General features: G+C 36.9%; 1 protein-coding gene across 1 annotated transcript in view; it reads right to left on the minus strand.

The window, feature by feature from the left end:
• The window catches only part of LOC114658310 (protein mono-ADP-ribosyltransferase PARP12-like), a 69,299-nt gene that overhangs the window by 28,877 nt on the left and 15,749 nt on the right, over positions 1-24,673 (minus strand). The window contains exons 4-9 of the mRNA XM_051935322.1: positions 21,355-21,616; positions 20,612-20,695; positions 18,880-19,006; positions 11,462-11,649; positions 10,350-10,454; positions 5,817-5,913 (exon numbers count right to left, since the gene is read on the minus strand). Coding sequence (XP_051791282.1) covers positions 5,817-5,913; positions 10,350-10,454; positions 11,462-11,649; positions 18,880-19,006; positions 20,612-20,695; positions 21,355-21,616 — 863 coding nt within the window. The remainder of the gene's footprint in view (positions 1-5,816; positions 5,914-10,349; positions 10,455-11,461; positions 11,650-18,879; positions 19,007-20,611; positions 20,696-21,354; positions 21,617-24,673) is intronic.

Genomic DNA, 24,673 nt, shown 5'->3' on the forward strand with positions numbered 1-24,673 from the left:
TAGAGCCATATCCTGGTAGTACCAAACCTGAATGGAGCACCAGTCCCTGGTGGGGCCCCTTATTGTCTCTAAAATGAATGTCTTTGACAGTGTGGATGGAAAACTGGAGTAGAAAATGAAAGCAGACATGGGGAGAACACGTAAATGCCACACAGTGTGCTGCGCAGTTTTAATCACAGAATAAAAAATTATATTCAAAGCAGCAGTAAAAATAGCAGGTTAGCAAAAGTATCTTTAGCCACTTGTGTTAAATATATAAGTATTCTTCACAAAGGGAAATCGAGGTTTCAATAACAGTAGTGTAAGAGAGTCCAAGTACATCACACATAAGAGTAATTAACATTTAATTGCTGACACCACAAATATTAAGGCCACATTCACTATCAATCCATTTGCTTTTGTGCCAATGTTGTATTATCGCAAAAGCCTGAAAGACTGCAGTTAAGAATTGCTTTACAGAATGCAACAAAACCTTTACCGTTTAACTAACAGTGTTGTAAACACATGTGATGCATGCGAGTGGTGAACTATGCACTTTGTGATCATCTTCTGCTGCTACTGAGCCAATGTTACACAAATGTTACCTCCATCACAGTCATGCTGATCTAAGTATGCACAATACCACAGGGCAATCTGATTTTTGTGTGTCTCTTTTTACAATTTTGAATGCAAAGCCAATTGATGTAATGTTACTCAACAGAATTCAGTCAACCAACTGAGGGTAAGCAAACAATACAATGACTGTTATCAAGTGAAGGCAATTATTCAATGAAATTTAACAAATTCATTTTATGATCTTTCCAACAAACTGTGCTTAGGTGGAAATTTTTCTTACGGATCACAAAGCCTTTGAGGAAATGTATGATGAAATGAGTACTGCATATAATATATGTTATATATGGGGGCATACATAACACGGTAGTTGGCCAAAAGAGGCAATTTGAAACATAAATTGCCAGAATGAGTAGAAATGGAGCAAAACATGAATTGTTGCCTAGTTACCTTTGTACACAATGTCACAGACACTCCTTAAAGTTTGGTATTTGGTACGTTTTAGGCTTTCATTTTCCAGGGGTGCTTTATGTCCTGTTGTCTACATTGTGAAGTGCTAGGGCAGGCAAGACATTTTTTAAAATTTATAGAAAACGCTGGACTCTGGATCATAATTTTGTCTGGTAAATGCATATACAGGTAAAATTCCGTTACAACGAATATCTTCACAACAAAGTATTTTTATGGTCCCGACAGTTTCCCCATATGACACGAGTCTATAGAAATCTCATTACTACAAAATACATTCAGCAGATACTTACAATTACAATGAAGTGCCCAAAAGACCTTGAAATAATAATAACAACAATAATAATAATACATTACATTTATATAGTGCTTCTCTCAGTACTCAAAGCGCTATCCACACAGGGAGGAACCGGGAAGCGAACCCACAATCTTCCACAGTCTCCTTACTGCAAAGCAGCAGCACTACCACTGCACCACCTGTGAGGATGCCTGAATAAATCATCCACAGAGCGGTTAGTTCTGTGGTTGTAGGTCAGTTTGTGAACAATGATCCCCAAACAGAAACACTGTTAAAAAAAAAATTCTTTCTTCGAACTTTCCTCTATTGTTTTTTTTTGCTGTTTTTTGAAAAACATCCATTGGAATTTAACGCAATGTCACCCTCCTCTAGAAATGGCAGACATGAAAAAACAATAACAGTTCATATTAGAAAAACAATGTTAAGTTTTGCAGTTCTCAATTGCAGCAAAAAGAAAAAAGACATTGCCGGTGAATTCGGAGTTTCGCCATCAACACTGTCAACTTTCTCGGGTTGCAAATGTATGCAAACTGCTGCATTTGAAGACGTTGAAAAAGCCGTTTTTATGTAGTTAAGTGATGCTTATTCAAGAAACATTCCTATTAATGTGGCACTCATTCACGAAAATGTGAGGTTTCTAAACTCTCCTGGGACCTCCCCCAATTGGACAACACGCCGAAGAGCGTCCCGAAGTGCAATCACCGCGTCTGTGGAAGACTGTTTATCTGTTGCTGGAGCAACAGAAAATATCTCGATGGGTGATGCAAGGAACATTGTAAATGCAGGGAACAGTATTACTTGGCCAATAACCTGGCCATGACCCTGTCTGACTGCTGTGTTTGTGTACAGGAGAGTGGCAGATCCCGCTACAATAAATAACTGTACTGTTCCTGTTTCCAGCTGAATAAAGCTGGTGTTGCTAAAGTACTGAGACTCAGCTTCGTGTTTTGGGGTGCAAGACGGGGGACTCGCACGTCACAGCACACACACACACACAAACACACAGTCACAATGCTGTAGTAAACAGTATACGCTCATACGGATGTTGACTATATGAGTGAGGCACGCCGACTCAGACAGAGAATAGGAGACGATTGCCCACAATCCCACAGCGACAGAGAGAGAGAAGAACCATCAGCTCAGTTGTGATCACATGATGCTCAGCAGTCAAAGCGTATACATACTACTCGTATTGGTTTTGCTAAAGTATTGAGACTCAGCATTGTGTTTTGGGGTGCAAGACAGGGACTTATAGCGCGATCATGCTCTTTTATGATTTGTTTCTGTGGCGCTGTGAGCCTGCTGTTGCCCTGCGGAGATCCCAAAAGAGTTAAGAAACCTCATAAAATGAAGAAGAAAAGGATGATTCGGTGTCTGATTGATAACTGTGCTGCCCACAAGATGCTTCCACATTTAGACAATGTTCGCGTTGAATTCCTCCCACCCAATTGTACAGCAGTGCCTCAGCCATTGGATTTGGGCATAATTCACACTCCGAAAGTGTATTATGGCAAGGAAATGCTGAGAAAAATTCTCGTCAGCTTAACATATAGACAGGAGAAAATTAACGTGAAAGAAGCTATTGAAATGATTGCAAACGCCTGGATGCAAGTTAAAGAAAGCACTATAGCAACAAATACAGAATCTCATTACAACGAAATTTTCATTACTACGAAATATTTTTTAGGTCCCTGGCATTTCGTTGTAACAGAATTTTACCTGTATATCATGTTTGTGGAGAAATAACTATGACTTAAAAAATCCAGAACTTATCCTTTAAGACCAAAGCAAGCCTATTAGAGATAGTAGTATACAAATACAAATGGCACAGCATAACTGGCTGAAGTCTGAGTAGTAGTCTTTAAACATTTTCAGGGAATAAATATGAATTTAAATAAGTGATGCCCTAAATTAACAATTAAGGCAATGTTCCTCATGGTTTTCTGTGTTTAAAGCTGTCAAAATATAGTGGATCTCATATATAAATAAAATTTATTATTATTATTATTATTATCTAAACAATCCTGTATTTGAAGTATGAGTTTAGAAATGGGTGCATGTGAAATAACATAAAAACATCAGCATGTATTTGTAGCCTGGCCACAATTTTAATTCCACCTGACACCACTGCTAAAAATAACTGTGCTGTTAAGGAGGCTCCAGAGTTATGACGATTTAAATCCCAGACTGTAATTTTTTTTTTACCTTACATTTTATTGTATGGCAATGTTCCAGGCTATTTGGTTGATACTGTCTTTAGTATATACTAGCTGACGCCCGCTGTAGCATACAGCGGTGTAAGAATAGGAACGGAAAATGGTGAGAAAGGAATTCAGAAATCAAGAAGAAATAAATACTTCTTGAAAGACGCAGTGTGCATATAGAATTTCCGGCCAAGAAGGATTACATGTGAAAGTGATAAATAAATCAGGCTTTCCGAATTTACGTATTATGGCCATGGCATCCTGATAGTTTTGTTGCATGTATCTTGGACTTCCTGGAAATGTGGACGGTAATATGATCATTTTGCCTACACGTACGTTGTTATTTTCAGCGTTTGCTTGCAGTGCGTCTGTATTCAAACATTGTATTGTTCCACGCGCAGATCTTGTTGATGTAATCTGAGATAGTTGAGACGCGTGCCCTCTGTTTTAACATACGCATCTACGACGTACTGTTGGAATAGTTTGCCGCTGGAGTGCAAAATACTAAATGTATTCCTCATTGCTAATCTGTAAAATTGGCATTGAGTAAGCCTTATTCGCTTGGCGGTTCTTTTATCGGGAACATATTGTAAATCTTTGTGCCAGTCAATAAAAGTGGGTAAACCATAGGATCGCAATTCATATTGAGCGTGGAAATTTGTTTACAGGAGTTGCCTATGGGATAGATGCAAATGTCCCTTTCGGCAGGATTTTCGACATCTTCTCCGATGAAAATCGCTGCAACATCGGTGTGACATGTCGGGGCACTGTATCATCGTAAATCCTGCCCAGGGTTTTCCTTGAAAACTATTTGTACAGATGCTGCTGGATTGGACTGAGCGATTTCATGCATGTGTTTGTATGAGTTAGCAAAGGGGTTGATGGTTCTGAGCATGGAATCTAGCTGGAGAAGTACATTTTCGCTGCATGCAGAATTTGCTTTATTTTGTAAGCATACTGCAGTAACTTGCGCTGTGTCAAAAACATACAACTGTCCATATCCTGGAGAGGTAGAAGTGTTAGCGTATAGTGGAGAGACTTAGTGATAAATTTGCCCGTGTATTTTAAAACAGTATGGTCCGTGGCCAGGAGGTTGAGTTATCTGTGCACCCATGGAAGCAACCACTAGAGAAGAGACGTATTCTCGAATGTGTTCACGATAATTTTTAGTTTCTGATATTTGCTGTGTAAGAAGCTGTTGTAAAGACTCAGGTGGCTCCCGCAAGGGTGGTAAAGCTACTTTACCATTGTGGCAGCACCTCGAGTACTTGTTGGCTGTATTACACTCAGAAGGCCATTATAGTGCATGACAAGGAAGACGACAAATAGGAATTGAGAAATGCCGTGTGGGCGGGACCGGTTTTGAAGTGGAAGCAGGATGAACCAGAAGAGAAATATATATAAGAGATGGTGTCCTCAGAGTGTGATTTTATGTTAATTCTAAAGAAAGTACACAAACTGGGACAAGTGACTTTTTAATCCTTTATATCTGAAGCCATCTTAACAAATTAAATATTCCTTTTATCTAACTACTTTCACATTTTTTGCTCTGGATTTTACTGAAGAGCAAAAGAGTGTCTGCTTTGCTGAACAGTATGTGGTCTCTGTATTCAGGTGGCATTATTTCTTTGTGTAACATTTAATAGAAAAAAATATATATATTGGTGGCCTGAGGTGTTAATAATTTGTATTAATTAAATATGATTTATAACCATATCCATTATCTCAACTGACTTATACCATCAGAGGATGCAAGAAAGGAGCAAATCAAGAAATGACTCTGGATGAGGCCTCACTTGACTGCAGGGCACTCTCAGTCACACACTGCATCAGTTTAGAGTCATGCAACATAATTGTTTGCAACATGACAAGAAAGTACAGTACACAGAGAAAATCCACAACACAAAGAGAATGTGAAAACAACACACAGACATTTACCAGGCTGGGAATGAAAGTCGGGCAGCAATCCTGAGTAAAAATGCCATTAATTAGGTTGTTTTCCTCTCACAAATTACAGTACCTTACACAGTGTACTAGAATAGACTGACTCTTCAAGTCAATGCACGTGCCTCAGCTTAATTAATTTTAGACAGGTTACAGAGGAAAGAAAAATACTAATAATTATTTGTATTATCCAGGTTTATGTGACTAATTAACCCCTCAAGTAATTTTTCTACAGAAAAAAAATAAAAATAAAAACATGGAGCTTACTGTGACATGCTACAATACTACTACATATAATGTATTGTGAATAAGTGTTTTCTATACAGAATAAACATAAATATTTCATATACATTGTTATCCTGCTTTCCACATCCTGCTCTGAAGTAAATCTTGGCCTCCGTTGCACTTTTCGCTTTGTGTTATATTTTGGGTTTCGTTGATACATATCTGAAAAACAGAACCAAAAAAAAAAAAACTGGTAATTTGAATATACCCTAAAAGACATAGTGTTTTATAACAAATTAGTACAAAGAATGCTTTTTGGGTAGAGAATGACAGATTAAAGAGCTGGCAGTAACAGATGTTTGGCAGAAATAATTTATGGTGGCATAACAGTATTTGGAAAATTATTTTACTATCAAATAATGGTTGACATAAGCTAATGTGTTAACAGTGAAGCCAGTTTCCTTATAAAGATGCTGAAGGCAACGACCTTTAGCCTTTACAGCCCCATGATTTAAATACATTTAGAAGCTACTACAGCATACAACAGTAAAGTCATCACACCTTCCTCTCAGCTGGAGTTTTAGATGATTTTTATAACCAGTAGGGGTCAATGGAGTCAGGTGTATATAGCCACCAACCTTTATTGAGGTTTCAGTAAGCAGAATCATAGGTATCATTTCTGATCAAGTCATTTAGAAGAAGAAATCCACTAGTTAAAGGATGGCCATGCAACTTTTTCCAAGTATTGTATCACAGAGTTACACAATTAGATATCGGTCTGTACACATATTAAATATTAGGTAATAAAACATCAAAACTAGTGCTTAAGTTCTCCCTTTTTATGGAGGCACCAACCTGTTGCAGGGCACACACATGCACTTGCACTCTATCGTACCACAAGCCAATCTAACACACAAATCTCTGGCGAATTGGGAGAAAACCAAAGCATCTAATGTTTCTTCTTCTGTGATTTCATTCAATTTCAAATCATTTCAAAGTTGATTTTGATTTAATAGCAGTTATCATGTTTCACTTAAAAAATAAAAGGCACTGATATTATAAAAATTAGTTAATGGTAAATATGTTATGAAGTACCTGTACTGACTGCTCAGTGGGATCAGCACAACACAGGCTGATTTGGACAATATGCTAGCAAGCATCTTTCATACCAAAAGCTGCTATCTGAGTGAATATAAAGTCAAACTCAAAGGGATCATTTACAGTATGTCAGGAAAATTTCAGTATCTTACAGTAATTGTTATTACATTGCTTTAAATAGCAGTACTAAAGACTTAACAGCAAAAAAGACGTTGTGATTAATAATAAATAGACATGCTGTAACATGTGAGGGAGGCTGCAAGCAAAGCATTATGTAACTTTGTAATAATGTCATGGACAAATTACTATAAATGGAAAACTGCAAATAACAAAAGAAAATACTTGCAAGAACAATGAATATCCATTATAGGATATGAATTTTCCACTATGTCATCACAAAATGAATGAAACTAGCAAATACCTCTAGGAATAACTGCACCAAGTGACTGCAAGTATTTTACAGTACTCATTTACAAATTATTGGTTCTAATACACAAATTAGCTTTAACACATTTTCTACTCCCAACTAACTATGAATTTGTAGACAAAAAAAAAAAAAACAAACAGTTCAAAGTTAACATCTGGATTCACTCTTTAAAGTCAAAGGTGTTTTAGATAAGCAAGACAGAAGTTTTGAGGTAAGGTAGTACTTACTAATCATGGAGCTGGAGAGTGATGACATGTTGCAGGTTGATTAGTACATGTATAGAAGACCTAAACCTGTAATCCAGTTGCCAAGTGCGGACTGTAGCACTACCTCCAGTTTTATTTACAGAGTACTAATTAATGACATCACCAGCAGTAATGAAAACAACGGTAGAAATAAGCAGACAACATGCAAAATCCTTTCATGGTCTGCTTTTGTGCATTAAAAGAGAAGAGGGTTATCAACAGTAGAATTACCAGAGCCTACAAAAAAACTTGTAGATCCGGCCCACCTTAAATTGCTTCTTAAAACCGTTCTCACCTCTCCGCCAGCATCTTTTGTCATCTAAATGTACTGATAAAGACAAGCTGCCAGCAGCCGGCTATTCCATCCCCCCAACGACTTAGAACGTAAACAAGCTTTTCCCAGCTCATGCCTTGATTGATTATCTGGGAGTGAAGTGGAGTTTTAGAGTAGAAATAATAGATTGTTATTTGGAACACACGCATTTCATATGTGTTGCATTTCTACAGTAATCTGTGTAAACACATTGTTAAAACAGAAACGTTTTATATATTCTAGTAGCAAATGACAAAATGTAGGCATAAACTATATAATGTATGAAGCCTGAAGTCCAAATATCAAAGAAACACTTTCACAAAAGGTACAAAAAAAAAGCCACCGCCAAAAAAAGCCGCCTTAGTATGTGACATTGACACGCGTTAACTATCATTGCTTCCGTGGCGCAACAGTATCAGTCGCTGACTGGGAATCAGAAGGTCGTGAGTTCGATCCTGCACAACTCCCTTTTGAGAAGTGTTCTTATTTTCACTATTTTAGAATAAAAAGATACATTTGATTTCAGTCTATAACAGCCGGTGTAATTTATGACATTTGTAAAGGTTAGGTTTATTTTTTTTTTAATTCACTTTTCATTGTCTCAGTCGCGTTCAGGATCCTTTCCTACCCCATCTGACACTGCTGTTTTCACATAAAGACGCGCTATAGTTCTGCAGTATATCACGATACATATGACGACGTGTTTTTTTCCCCCAGTATTGCCAGTCCCCATGTGTTGCTGTATGCTGTTTCTTTTGTACTCCAAGTCATGCAGAGGAAAGCATAGTAAAGAGCAGTAACTTCAGCGCTATATGCAATCATCAGACACTCCCCATCTGATACTGCTGTTTTCACATAAAGACGCGCTAAAGCTCTGCAGTGTACTTGTGGCTGCATTGTCGTACCAATGCTTGCGAACTGAAGTGTCTGCATGCACTTTTCGTGGCATTACACGTGTATTTTTTGAGTATGCCCATGTCGCTCAAACACAGGAACATATGTTGATGTAAAAGTATAACAAAACAAGTGCACTTTTATTCAAGACTATAACCGAAGAAAAACAGAAAGCAAGTTACAGTAGGCGGTTGATATGACAGCTTGCGTGGTGGAATGCTAAGAACTGCTGATTTCCATTCCGTGCTATATAACTGTTAACATTTGAATCTGATGATTGCATATACCGCTGTCTTATTCAGTGTGCGCAAGAACATGCAGGTGGCCAGTTGCTGAGTGCTACAACGCACATTTTAAAAAAAGAAAGAGACAAATATATGTGACGTTTTGAAGAAATCATTTTATGACGCGAATAGTACCAATCAGAAAACATCGTCGAAGTAATGCAATATTATTTGAAAACGAACAGCGTCAGATCGGATGTGAAGTTATACTGGCGCTGTTTGAGTCAGATCAGAAGCTGAATAAGCTGAAAAAGCTCCTGTTCTGACTCTAAGTAAAAAAGCATGAATTAATCAACAGAAATAACCGCGATTGACATTTTAAAGTTAACGATTTACAGTGCATACCAATTTATAAATTTAATGTCCGTTTGAGGAAAAAAAAACACTTTCTTCAAAGCTGAGAATCAAACTCACGTCTCTGTTGTACGGTAGGGCAGCTGTGCTCCAAGTCAGCAAACCGTAGCGTTAAGCCACGGAAGCTGTTGTATCATCTTTGAACCTTTTGTGAAAGTGTTTATTTGATGTTTGGACTTCAGGCTTCACATATTCTATAGTTTATGCCTACATTTTGTAACATTTATTACTAAAATATGAAAATGTTTCTGTTTTAGCAATGTGTTTACACAGATTACTGTAGAAACGGAACACACATGAAATGCGTGTATTCCAAATAACGATCTATTATTTCATTCTAAAACTCCAGCAGTTTACTCACTCCCAGATAATTATAATCAAACAAGGCATGAGCTGGGAAAACTTAGTGAACGTTCTGCAACGGTGGGGGATGGAATAGCCGGCTACTTGCTGCTCGTCTTAATCTGCACATTTAGAAGACAAAAGAGAGGTGAGAACGTTTTTAAGGTGGGCCGGATCTACGAGTTTTTTCGTAGACTCTGGTAATTCTAGTGTTAATGAGACTGTACACTGGAGATATTTTAGTACCAGTAATTCCAAATAAAGATTTATTGGATTGCCAAGCAGGATTTCAAGTTCAGAACTTTTGCTTTAATTCTTTTAAGATTTTATTAATTTCAAAGTATCAATACAAGGCCATATGTCAAAAAGCCATATGCAACTTTCTATCCAATAGCTATATTACACAGCTAATTTTCGTTGAGTGCTGTATTATCTTACTTCATATTGTTCTCTTATATCATGCACACATCAAGTGGAAACCCTTCTAGCACTGTTCTAACTCTTTGAAACTGTAAATCAAACTTTCAAGCACAACTCACTTGTTTCTTTCATAAAGTTTCAAAGCAACAGGAAGTGTCATTATTTTTCTTCTACAGTAAATATAACAAGCAGTTTACCAATGTCATTACTAGGAAAGAGACCAAGGGTTATAAGTGTTAGCTAATTTCTTCGGTCTTTGAGCCATTTATTTAAAAAAGTACCTTTAAAGCTGATGATGTACTGCCGATGTCCTTTTGACACTTCAATTTCACCCATGTTCTCTCCAAGAAATGCTTCTTCCAACTCTTTCGATGTCAATGAATGAACTTTTTGTTTTTTCATCCTAACAAGAGCAATGAGAAAACTGTTTAGAATGCTTTACTTAAATGATTGTGCACATACAGATCTAAATTCTATAGACACTAATTTAGTCAACTTCAGAGTTGTGGGAAGACAGTTGCTACTGGAACAGTACTGGACAAAAGGTTGACTGAATTTGGAACTCTCATGTGGAAAGAAAGCCCCCCCATACATACATATGTGGGTAAAAACTGCAAACTACATATTTACTGCCCAGGACTGAGTACTGAAAGTGAGCAGTACATGAAAGAAAGTCCTCAAATATGACACAGATGAAACAATTCTGTAGAAAGCAGTGGGCAAGTATTTCTCCAAGTTGATATAGGAGACTGATAGAAAATGATGAGAAATACTTCCAAGATGTTACTTCTGTCAAAGTGGGCAATAGCAGCTATCAAAGGCAGGCTGTACTTATTTTTTCCACAGCAGACAACTGTATTTCAGAATTTTTGTTGTTTAAAATGATTGCAAAGAATGATTTTCATTATCCTTTCAAAAATTATCCTCTGAAAAGGTCCTTAAGTATGCTAAAAAATGGAATAGGTCTGGTACATTTTTTTTTCTACATGTGATGAGTATATAAAGAGTTTAAGCATACACTCAAAAGGAGAATTCAAAAAGCCAATGACTCTATACATCTGGCAGATTTACAGCAGGGTATCGTGAAAACTGGGCATATTAGGTTTCAAATAAAATGTTAATGAGTTTTGAGTAATTAGTAGGGACATTTAAAAGTATCCGTAATAGAGATCAATGGGGCTTTTTATTTATTTTTTAAAGAGTCAGCATGTTTTCTAAAAACAAAGAAATCAAAAAGCATCGGTATTCAGTTCATCATAATTTATGTCCATTCAGACATCATGGTTTATCAAAATGACAGAATTGCACACATCTAAAGTCAAAGAATAAAATTATTAAATAATTTATATATATTTATAATTTATATGTTATTTATATGTATTTTTTTTTAAACAGACATTTTTTTCACTTACTGTTTTTCCATATTCAGTCCATCTCCCTTTACTACTCTTATAATACCAGATCCACTCTGTTGTCAGGATATAGTGTGGCGGTTTAGTTACTGAAGATGGTGTGGAAAGGCGTCTGACTGGACATGAATCACACTTCATATTCACAAAGTCCACTTGTGAAGAACCGTCACTGCAAGTAGAAACAGCTACTTTCATCTTTCAGAAGTGCTAGCAACATATTTTATAAATCTATTAATATTTTAATGTTATATGAACTTCAAAATAAGTATCATTGTAAGGTGCTTTATAAAACAACCAAAAGTACAGAACATTTTCAACAGTACCTGTAACTAAGGTCACACAATGTAGTACCTCTTTTCCCCCTACGCTATAAGGTTTACATTCACATCAATTTGCTTCAAAGATACTCAAAATTTTTTTTTTTTTTTATTTTCACAAATGTGAGAACTACTTTTAAAGAAACATTCTTTACTAAATCCTATCACTTGAAAAAATTCAACTGTAGTTAAATTACTTTAATGCAGCACTCTATTATCTCACATACCTATAAAAAAGTTTGAACCAGCTGTTCAAATATGCTGAAATACTATACTAAAATATGATCTTTACTTGCAATATTTTCTCATATTATATTATTTAATGCCAATACTGTATCTTTTTCATTACTATTTTTATTTTTCATTATTTTTACCTTGTGTTTCGAGTTCATTTAATAATTATCTTTTATTTATTTGTGTTGAATTATTCATTTTGTGGCAAGTTTAAACCATACAGCTGGGCGGCATCCATACAGGACTTCACTTTGAAGAAGTGAAAAGAGGCTGCCTAAGCTTTGGAGGCTCTCCATTAGGTAAATATATGCAACGGTTGGTGTGAAATTCTTTATGTTGCCTTATTGCCTAAGGAACTTGTCTGGAGATGACATGGTTAAATGTCCACAGCTTTCAATGTTTCAAGAAACAAGAACAAACTATGACTTTAAAAAGTCCTAGATGAAAAACAGTCCCAATTTATCTAGTGAGAAGACATAAAATATTAATTTATTTTCAGTGCAGCCTACCACACATAAATAACCAAATTAGATGGCATTATAGTCTATTGGCATGCTCAGTTATTTAGAAATGTTCTTAAAGAGGAGATATGATGTTTGTATCATGCAAGAACAAGCCAAATCACCAAGGGGTGCAGAAGATCATATTACAGACACCGTTTCAGTCTTCTAGTATCCTGCAGGTAAAAAACCCTCCTCCATTACACCCACCCCAACATCCAAGAAGCAATTAGCATTTCACAAAAAGAGTTCAAGAGAAGACATCCCATTTAATAGACTGAAAATCAAAGATAGCATGTCTGTTCAAGTCACTTGGCAAATGCTGATATCAGAGTATTTCTTATGCCTACATTAAAGTAAAGGATGAATTCCATTAATATGTCATTGTTTTAAGTGCATTCTTCCATATAAACAGTTAATCCTCTGTTATTCCACAAAGTTTTTTAAAAAGAAAAAAACCCACAAGCATATTGTGGGACAGCTGTTCTGCATATATATACCTGGACTAGTGTGTGTTTCTTTCAGTTCAGGCAAGGACTTTAGACAGGTAATATACAACAATGCATAACTGTTGTATAATGTTTTGTTATTTTTGTGTTTTCAGTTTTTACATACACAGCAGTCCCAATGTTCATCAAACTCTCCTCACCTTCATTTGCCGGCCCCACCCTATAAATTCCTTCCACATTACACTGCAAGCATTCTAATGTCACACCTCTGCTTGTCATCGTCTCTCTGCATGCAGGCAAATGATAAGGAACTCAAAGCTATTCAACTTTTTCATGGCTAATCAAATCAGCAGAACTTTGAAGGAAAGCAGCTCAAGCATTTCAGTCTAATATTGTTTTTTAAATAATCACATACTCATATAAATAATGTATTTCATCATATAATGAAGCACGGTAACTTTATAATAAATGATATGGAAGCACACAAAAAAAAAATAGAATCAAGACCTGCATATTAACATGTTAAAATGTATTTTCCATTTCCATCTTTCTGCATTTTGCCTAATAAATGTATGCCTTCACACTGGCATTGTCTTTAAAGCCTGGCAGTGTAAGCATTTAAAAGGATGATTTTTTTTTTTTTTAATAATCTGATGAGGGTGCAAATAGTGCATTCTGCAGACACGTCATTTTTTTTAATTCTTTTATTCATCAGCAGTTATGACAGAGCCTGTCACCTGTTTATCCTAATGGGATCATCTTATTAAATAATCTTACTTTTTACATCTTAAATACAGCACAACTGATTAAACAATTTTAATTGGACTACAAGAGACACAGTCAGAGAGGGGCATACCTCATTGTTTCCAACCTTAAATGTTCTTTTCGTATTTTCATTGTGATGTGTTGTGAAAGTACTTCTAGAGACCTTGTTTCTTCTATGGAGCAGCAGAGTGTAATGTTCACCACCCCAGAAACAAACGGACCTTCCTGTGGTGTCTTCTGTACAAGAACAATTCATTTGACTTGCCATTATTTTTACCAATAATTCTATATTTAAAGGTTAATGTAAACCTTTGGACTAACTCTTGTAAACATGCATTAACAAGATTATAGAAAACTCTGTATAACTCAAATGTTTCTGACTAGTGTTGTGCAATATAGGATCTTGGCTGTGTCTTTTTCAGTGCAACTTAACACAAAAGAAGATCTGTAGTTCTTATTGTACCTAGTGACAAAACAATGCTTGAAAAAATGTTAAGGAAGGGGCAAAGGGTGATTTTATACATGAAATTATAATATAAAGCAATCCAAAATATTTTTGTGAGGCTGCAAATTAGAGGATACGCAGTACTGGTATTTCTGTTGACACCGCAAATTGCTGCTATGTATGACTCTTTAGACAGTGTAGACCACTTTGGAAAACTGTACTTAACTGATAACGTTTTTGCACTATTTATGGTACATTTAAACAATTATCTTTTCACTGTTTCCTTGACACTTAAGCTCTCATATTTTAACTGTTGTTAATGTAGCTGAATCTTTGGTCTCATAGAAAAAGTTCCTGATCAGGCAAGTTAAGAGAAGTTAAGTGTCTTCAGTTTAAATAAAGACTGTATTTTCAATGGCCACAGCCAATAAGGGACAACATTGTCAAATTATCTTTCTTTCTTTCAGTTCACATCTGTACTCAGAAACACTTTGTAAATGTGATAAAGCGATTTGTGTGATAAGATAAATAACTTTAGTACCTACCAGGCATTTTTTAGTATTGGTTAGTAGTGGAGGCAATGTTTGTTTAAATGTACAATAATTAGGACACAAAGAAAAATATTACACAAAGGTTCATATCTGAGCAACTGTGCAGAATAATAGGTACACATTTACAGCAGATGATCATAACAATACATTAAAATTAAGTATGCTGCTGGTACTAGTTTTTGTTTGGTCATAACCTTGTTATCACATACAGCATAATAAAACTTTTTGCTTGGATGGAATCATTTTTTTTATTTGGGGAAAAAAAACCAAACCTGGAACATGCAAGTCTGTGGGAAATTAATTCTTTAAAAATTGCAGTTCTACTGAAATCAATTACTGCACTCTCCTTCATTGCCCATAATACATATTAAAATAACAAATAAGACCCAGAAGTAGAGATGCACTTGGATAGCTTTGAATGTTGGCTTATTAAAAGACGGAAGGAAGGCACATGAAACTGCACAATGTTGTAGTGTTGTGTTCATGTGTGTCTTCTTCAGAGAAGTACAGGTCATTATTATAGGCACAGCATCAGAATAATTTCTGCTGTTCATAAGTAAGCTTCAGATCTGCAAAGGGCATGTGCTCTCCTTCTACAACTGCAGCACAGTCCTTTGTTTCAAAAGTAAGATTTAAGTGCAAACACATTTGGGAAGATACATCATCCTGCCAATATTTGCTTATTCTCTCATTCAGCTATCAGCAGGCAGCTTCACCACCTACCTCTACTGCATATAAGCTCTTGACTTATAAAGTACAAACAAAACAAAACAGGTTTTTGTTTGAAAGTCCTTGTCTCTGTTAACCCAAAGCCAACTTATTAGATACATTCTAATAGTACAACTACTAATATATAAATCTGATTCTTATAGTTAGTTAAATAAACATGCATAACATGTATAAATATGCATACTGTATAAAGAAAGTATGTGTACAAAGTAGTAAGGCAAATAGCTGGGAAAAATACATTGATTACCAATTCTTCTTGACCTATTGGTACACTTGCCTACAGCAGATGCCATGACTTGGAGTTCATTCTGAAAAAGAGAGGCTCTTCCATGCATTTATGTTTTATGTGCACAGACAGTTGCATTATCTGCTTATTTGTAAATAACATATTTCAGCTTCTTCCTGGGTCACTGCACAGAACTGAATGCATCTAATAATTTATGGATAAAGAGCAAAACTTAACTTGTGTTGGCACAACACTGATGGATACATAAAAGAAATGTTACGGCATTACCAAAATACCTTTGAGATATTTCAGTATATTGTTTTTAGCATGCTTGCTCCTGACTTCAACATTAACACCAACCACTAGAAACTGGGATATACTGGAGTAAGGGAAAGGTTCTGGAATTCCTTAAGATAGGATTTTAGATTAGATAATATAAATTTTATTAATCCCAAGTGAAAATTTAAAGTATATATTTTTCATCTTGTGGTTTAATTTATTAACTTTTCTTTCATGTAGATTCAGTTTAGTAGAGTTTCATGATGGCAGAGTGGCTAGTGCTACCTATCAAAATCAAGGACTCAGAATTGAATGGCACCATGGTCACTGTCTGAGAGGCCAGAACAATCTCCTTATCTCTTTGTGGGCATTCTCTGGCTATTGCTGTTTCCATCCACATTTCAATGACACATATTATGATGGACTGGCTACCCATCTGAGTTTGATTATTGCCTTACGTCCCACGCTGCTGAAACATGTTTTGGCTTTTGAAGACATTGTACTAAACAGGTTAAGAAGGTGGACGGACTGATTGATTTATCTTATTACTCTAACAAAAATATATTAATGCTGAAAACATGAAAGTAACCTTTTTTAACACATAGCATGCATTTAAATGTAAATAAGATTAAGTATTTTGCAAAAGACTTTCCCACATATTCAACAGCAACAACCTAATTTCCAACCAGTGATCCATAGCCACTCAAAAATGTTACATTTAACATAATGTTCTGAAAATTACAGTTGCAGTACTGTGCATCACTGAGACAATTGTTTGTTGAATCTTTTTGTTTTTTGTGTTAAGCCAAGTCGTAAATGACGTTATTCATTTCTGAATGGCTAATATACAGTTAGGTCCATAAATATTTGGACAGAGACAAGTTTTTTGTAACTTTGCTTCTGTACATTACCACAATGAATTTTAAATGAAACAACTCAGATGCAGTTGAAGTGCAGACTTTCAGCTTTAATTCAGTGGGGTGAACAAAACGATTGCATAAAAATGTGAGGCAACTAAAGCATTTTTTTAACACAATCCCTTCATTTCAGGGGCTCAAAAGTAATTGGACAATTGACTCAAAGGCTATTTCATGGGCAGGTGTGGGTGAGTCCGTCGTTATGTCATTATCAATTAAGCAGATAAAAGGCCTGGAGTTGATCTGAGGTGTGGTGCTTGCATGTGGAAGATTTTGCTGTGAACAGACAACATGCGGTCAAAGGAGCTCTCCATGCAGGTGAAAGAAGCCATCCTTAAGCTGCAAAAACAGAAAAAACCCATCCGAGAAATTGCTACAATATTACAAGTGGCAAAATCTATAGTTTGTTACATCCTGAGAAAGAAAGCAAGCACTGGTGAACTCAGCAACGCAAAAAGACCTGGACGTCCAAGGAAGACAACAGTGGTGGATGATCGCAGAATAATTTCCATGGTGAAGAGAAACCCCCTTCACAACAGCCAACCAAGTGAACAACACTCTCCTGGGGGTAGGCGTATCGATATCCAAGTCTACCATAAACAGAAGACTGCATGAAAGTAAATACAGAGGGTGCACTACAAGGTGCAAGCCATTCATAAGCCTCAAGAATAAAAAGGCTAGATTGGACTTTGCTAAAGAACATCTAAAAAAGCCAGCACAGTTCTGGAAAAACATTCTTTGGACAGATGAAACCAAGATCAACCTCTACCAGAATGATGGCAGGAAAAAAGTATGGAGAAGGCGTGGAACAGCTCATTATCCAAAGCATACCACATCATCTGTAAAACACGGTGGAGGCAGTGTGATGGCTTGGGTGTGCATGGCTGCCAGTGGCACTGGGACACTAGTGTTTATTGATGATGTGACACAGGACAGAAACAGCCAAATGAATTCTGAGGTGTTCAGAGATATACTGTCTGCTCAAATCCAGCTAAATGCAGTCAAATTGATTGGGCGGCGTTTCATGATACAGATGGACAATGACCCAAAAACATACAGCCAAAGCAACTCAGGAGTTTATTACAGCAAAGAAGTGGAAAATTCTTGAATGGCCAAGTCAGTCACCTGATCTTAACCCAATTGAGCATGCATTTCACTTGTTGAAGACTAAACTTCAGACAGAAAGGCCCACAAACAAACAGCAACTGAAAGTCGCTGCAGTAAAGGCCTGGCAGAGCATTAAAAAGGAGGAAACCCAGCATCTGGTGATGTCCATGAGTTCAAGACTTCAGGCTGTCATTGCCAGCAAAGGGTTTTCAACCAAGTATTAGAAATTAACATTTTATTTCCAGTTATTTAATTTGTCCAATTACTTTTCAGCCCCTGAAATGAATTGTGTTAAAAAAATGCTTTAGTTGCCTCACATTTTTATGTAATCGTTTTGTTCACCCCACTGAATTAAAGCTGAAAGTCTGCACTTCAGCTGCATCTGAGTTGTTTCATTTAAAATTCATTGTGGTAATATACAGAACCAAAATAAGAAAAAAGTTGTCTCTGTCCAAATATTTATGGACCTAACTGTATTAGTGCATTTATTATCTTTTTAGAATAATAAGCTATTTGAAAATGCAAACCATGGTACAACAATATGCTGTTGGTTTGTTAAACATTTAAAAAATGTTCATCTCACCAATTAGCCTTTATCTATGCATATTTTTAATAAAGTTGTATGTATTATCAATAAGATTTCAAATTGGCTAGCAATTCTAATTATGTCAGTATTAGTCACTGTGACAAGAAACCTGGTTTCAAATCTTCAAATCAAAGCACTGGAAAAAACCTTAACAAACATTTTTATTTTTATGTAAATAACAAGGTATCTGTTGAATTTTCTGGATCTGTACTCATGGTCAGTATTGGCTCACATTTCATGAAGACTGTATACACAGAACCTAAATTACTCATCAGCAATACATCCTAAGAATACCTTCTGTTATTTTCTGGGTTACAATAAGCCATTTCAATATCTTCCATGTTTGGAAGGTCTTTCCACGCTGACCCATCATAAACTTCCCACTTGTAAGGCAAATGGAAATGGACTCGAATGCAATTCTCTGGAAAGACAATGAACGTTGTGTTAAACAAGATTGAAAAAGGTGCAAGAAATCAAACCAACAAACATGCTTTACTTGTTCTGCTTGACAGTCAAAGTTGATATCAGAACAGCTTTTAAATCCTCCTGCAGGACAGAAAATTCACTACCAATCCACAACATTAAAAACGTAATTTTAATTTTGACATTTCTTTAGAAAGATTAAAATAAACTGGAGAAAAATCACAATCCAAGAGGAGACAAAATGACAGAATCAAATATAAATGCTATAATTAGGCAAGACAATGAAATTGTTATCCCCAAGTGGTTGAAGAAAAACGAATGCCTTAGTTGCCACCTCTGACGACATTCTGCGGTTGTCAATACTCTTACTTAAAATTTGCAAGCACTGATGAAATCATCTGGAGCTATGCACTATGCACATTGGCAATTGACACAAAGATGCAGGTATAAGACATATCTATCGTACTGGATCAATTCTGTGAAATTGACAACTCTCACATCCACAGCGCCCAACAAGCACTTGAGCTTTACTGCCTTGCTATACATGTCTTCTTTCAGGCTCACCAAACTTTGTTCCTTTCACTTTACTTCTGCAGAGAGTATTTATTTGCACAAACCAGCACACCCTATTTCTCTGTGTGGTCGCTGTCAGTGCTGCGACAAAAAAGGAATGCAGTGCATATAATGTACCACTTGCTACAGCATTATTAACAGCATGCATCAATAAATAAAAAAATACATGTAGGCTCATCTGAATTTTTTTTAAAGTGTAACCAAATTTCAATCAAATCAGTCAAAACATTTTTGAGGTTGTGGGGTATTTATTTTTCTAGCGTGGGTTCCTTTTTTTACCCCTAAATACTAATATATTGAAATCTCCTTTCTTAGTGGATGCCTACTGCCGTAACTGTACCATGTTGTCAAATTCCATCTTTTTAGCTAAAAGGAAAATAGTGTTTTGTTGATGAGTGAGTGAGTGAGTGAACTTTGCATTATATATATATATATATATATATATATATATATATATATATATATATATATATATATATATATATATATGTATAGGCTTTTGTTCTAATCTAATTGCTTCTTTAAAAAAATCCTTGCCATTAAGTGATGTTGTTTCATTCGACCATGTCAGGTCTTTTTTGTATTGTACTGTACAGTTTTTTCCTTCCCAAGGGTATCAACCAACTGATTTGTAGTATGCAGCAGATGAGTAATTCTGCCTTACACTTTTTCCTCTTCAGTTTCCTTCCAAATAGTTGATTAAACCAGACAGTAAATAGGAACAATGGAGAACCACTAGTTCCTTTGTCATGTGCATCTTACTGCTAATAAGAAGCTATTAAAACCACGAATGCAGCTGTTCAAGACCAACATAAGCAATTAAGGGTGGGGAATCTTAACAGGCTTAATTAAAAATGAAACAGAAAAATGTTGCTTGGACAATAAGTGAATAAGTGCTTTAACAGCAAGAACTGACTTCTCATTAAGAAACTGAGCTGGAACAAAAACCTGCACCCACTGAAGCATTGCAGGACCAACTTTGCACACCCCTGCTCTGGGATCTCTAAATATACAAACAAAAAATACAGACCTTGAAAATTGCAGAGTCTTCTGAGGTAATGTAAGCAGATTTCATTATTTGATGAATTTTCTGTGGATGTCTGCTGTATTCGATCTTTTTTTTTTTTTTTTAAGATGTGGCGGGAAAAAAAAAATACAGTTTAATAAGACTAATAAATTTATAACAAATACTTAGAATATTATTCTTCTATTTGTCTTTATAAAATAAATAATTTGTAAATATTAAAGTTCATATATTTGTATATGTATGTACAGCTGAATGACGGTCTCCCATTCATTTCTTAGTATACCTGTGTTTTATTATGTCAACAATACTACAAAATAACTCTTGGCATATAACTTTTTATTTGTCTATTACCACTGTTGAAAATTCACAAACTGAAGAAAACAAAGTAAAGTTAAAACAGAGCAACAGGACTGAGGAAGTAAAACAGTAAATGATAAAAAGAAAAATAGTGTACAGATTGGCACAGCTAATAACCTTTCTTTATTTTTTTGGTTCACGACTTTGTTTTGTTTTATTCAGTATGTAGTCTTTAATTTGTTCATTTTAATGTAATGAAGTAAGTAATGAAGATAACATATATAGTTAAAACAAAAATCATTATTAATGTAGCAGTGCTTGCCATTAAATTTTCCCAGTAACCCCAGAGAGTTAAAAGTCTTAACACTCATTATAAACACACTGATCCAGAACTAACATTTGTTCCAAATATTAACTCCTGAGTAGGTTTTGAATCTTGGATCACTCACCATTTATGCGGTTGTTGCTGTTATTTTTTAAATCATAAATATTTGTGTATAAAAGTGGCAAGTCGTGAATAATCTCTCCACTGAGTCCCCGGTCTTCCAATAATTTACGACCATCTGCATCTATGCCGTGTAGCCTCTTGCATTTGGAGCCAAATATGCAGTCGCCTTGAACAAAATGGTGGCAGATGTGAAGTTTGGTACAACTTGCCTTGAAGGTGCAGGCTCCATATGGCCCTGTTCCTTTGTTATAGTGAACACACACCTATAATACAAAATTGAAAAGTCAGGCAGTTTAGTGGGAAAGGGTGACCTGATGGAATAAAAGGATGGAAAAACTGCTGAACATAAAAAATAATATTATATATCCATCCATCCATCCATTATCCAACCCGCTATATCCTAACTACAGGGTCACGGGGGTCTGCTGGAGCCAATCCCAGCCAACACAGGGCTCAAGGCAGGAAATAAACCCTGGGCAGGATGCCAGCCTACCACAGGGCGTGCACACACACACACCAAGCACACACACCCGGGACAATTTAGAATCGCCAACGCACCTAACTTGCATGTCTTTGGACTGTGGGAGGAAACCCACGCAGACACGGGGAGAATATGCAAACTCCACGCAGGGAGGACCTGGGAAGCGAACCCGGGTCTCCTAACTGCGAGGCAACAGCACTACCCACTGCGCCACCGTGCCACCCATATATATATATATATATATATATATATATATATATATATATATATATATATATATATATATTGTGACAGACGACCTGCTATGGACTCCGGTCATCACCCCCAGGCCGCTAGGAGGAGCCCTCCGGACAGCATATTTGTGCCCCGAGTTCCAGCAGGGCCTTATGGACTTTGTAGTGTTTTGACACAGCCCTGCTGGATACCTTGGGGGCCGCCAGGAGTCGCTGTAGGGGGGCTAGTGGGCTCTGGCATGCCCTTTAACCCGGGAGTGCATCCCAGTCACGTGACTGGAAGAAGCGATGTGCTCCCGGGATGAAGAAAAGGACTTTGCCCTGACCCGGAAGGAAAACGGACTTGTGGGTTTGGCTTGGAGCCACTTCCGGGTCAGGGGCTATAAAAGAACTCTGGGAAGCCCAGAACACTGAGCTGAGCTGGGAGGTAGGGTGGCGACGTGTCTGGGAGAGGAGGAGTATTGTTTAGTAGAGAGTATTGTGTTTAATGAGTGTGTGGAGGAGAGTGCTTGGTGCACTACGGTATAATTATAAAATAAATATAATTTATACTTTCACCTGGTCATCAGAGTGGTACCTGAGGGTTCGAGAGGTGGACAACACGCATATCTGCTACAATATATATATATATATATATATATATATATATATATATATATATATATATATATATATAAAACACAATAACAATAATATATACAGTAATATATATAAAAACATGATGCACATAAGAATTCTATTTTACACTGCCAATGATTTATCTATAACATTTTGGCATATGTGACCAATAGAATCACATAAACCAGGAATCTGAGAGGACCAAGACAGTTGATCTTTGGTATTTCAAGCAATTTTAAAAGGGAAGCCACTTGAATAACTGAACATGTTATTAGTTTCACATATCAACATTGACAGATACAGCAGTGAAGCATGAAACTTCAGTCGTAACAGATTTCGCCAGGATTTTTATTTTGTACTAAATGAAATGGATTCATGTGTCTGAGCTTAAGTTTCAGTTGTTGGTATCCCTCACATGATACATACATTGAAGCAACCATCATTTAAAACATACTCATTTGCACTGTTACCTGTGGTTTATAAATTATATTTTTTAAATGATATTACACAAAGATAATTTACTCTCAGCATATTTTCATACAAAAGTTAATCACCCCCTCAGGATAATTTCTGAATCTACAGAAAGATAGCTGAAATGAGGTAACCAACTTAAGCAAAGATATTGATTACCAAATGGGTGTGGTGGCCCAGTGGCTGGTAATGCTGCCTCATGGATATAGTGTTCTGGGTTTAAATCCATTATCTGGTTGTGGTCTGCTGCTGATCAGTTCAAAGTCACTACCTTGTTGCATGTTAGGTGATTTTAGCATACAACTGCTGAACCGTTAATGTTAATGAACCACATCAAATATCACTACTGGCAATGTGAAGCAGATCCCACAAAAAAAAAAAAAGACAGCAACTTATTATCCATGTGTAAGCTATTCTAGGCATCTATATATATAATTCACTAAGCCGACAGAACAAGCAAGACAACCATGTGATACGCACGACATAGCCACGCCCGCCAACTCACAGACCCGCCCACCAACGCTAAGACCATGGGATACGATGACAACTCACAGAGCCCCGCCCACCAACAATTCACTAATCAGCCGACCATGGCAAACGCCCGACAACAATTCAAGCGAGAGTGAAAGCATTTGCCAAGAATGTTTTCATTATTCAAGAACAAAAGTCGGAGGTTCGAAGACGGTCACATACTGTCGTAGTTCCGACCATAAACGATGCCGACTGGCGATCCGGCGGCGTCATTCCCATGACCCGCCGGGCGGCCAACCGGGTAACCAAAATCTTTGGGTTCCAGGGGGGAGTATGGTTGCAAAGCTGAAACTTAAAGGAATTGATAGAAGGGCACCACCAGGTGTGGAGCCTTTCGCTTAATTTGACTCAACACGGGAAACCTCACCCGGCCCGGACACGGAGAGGATTGACAGATTGATAGCTCTTTCTCGATTCTGTGGGTGGTGGTGCATGGCCGTTCTTAGTTGGTGGAGCGATTTGTCTGGTTAATTAGGAAAACGAAAGAGACTCCCGCCTGCTAAATAGTTACGCAACCTAAGAGCGGTCAGCGTCCAACTTCTTAAGAGGGACAAGTGGCTTTCAGCCACGTGAGATTGAGCATTAACAGGTCTGTGATGCCCTTGGATGTCCGGTACTGCACGCGCGCTACACTGAATGGATCAACGTGTGTCTACCTGGCGGCGAGAGACGTGGGTAAGCCGTAGAACCCCATTCGTGCTGGAGACCGGGGCTTGCAATTGTTCCCCAACGAACGAGGAATTCCCATTAAGTGCGGGTCATACGCTCGCACTGATTACGTCCCTGCCCTTTGTACACACCCCCCCCCCCTTGCTACTACCATGGTTGGGTGACTTGGTGGGTTATATATAGAAAAAGCAGCCGGAACCGCAAAGAACAATGAAAAGTCAACATGGCTCAGAGGTGCATGTGGACTGTAGCAGAGACAAAAGCGACTGAGGCGGTGTTTGGAAAATGAACAGTCAACGTGACTCACTGGTGCATGT

This window comes from Erpetoichthys calabaricus, chromosome 1, assembly GCF_900747795.2.
Source record: "Erpetoichthys calabaricus chromosome 1, fErpCal1.3, whole genome shotgun sequence".
Classification (NCBI taxonomy): Eukaryota; Metazoa; Chordata; class Cladistia; order Polypteriformes; family Polypteridae; genus Erpetoichthys; species Erpetoichthys calabaricus.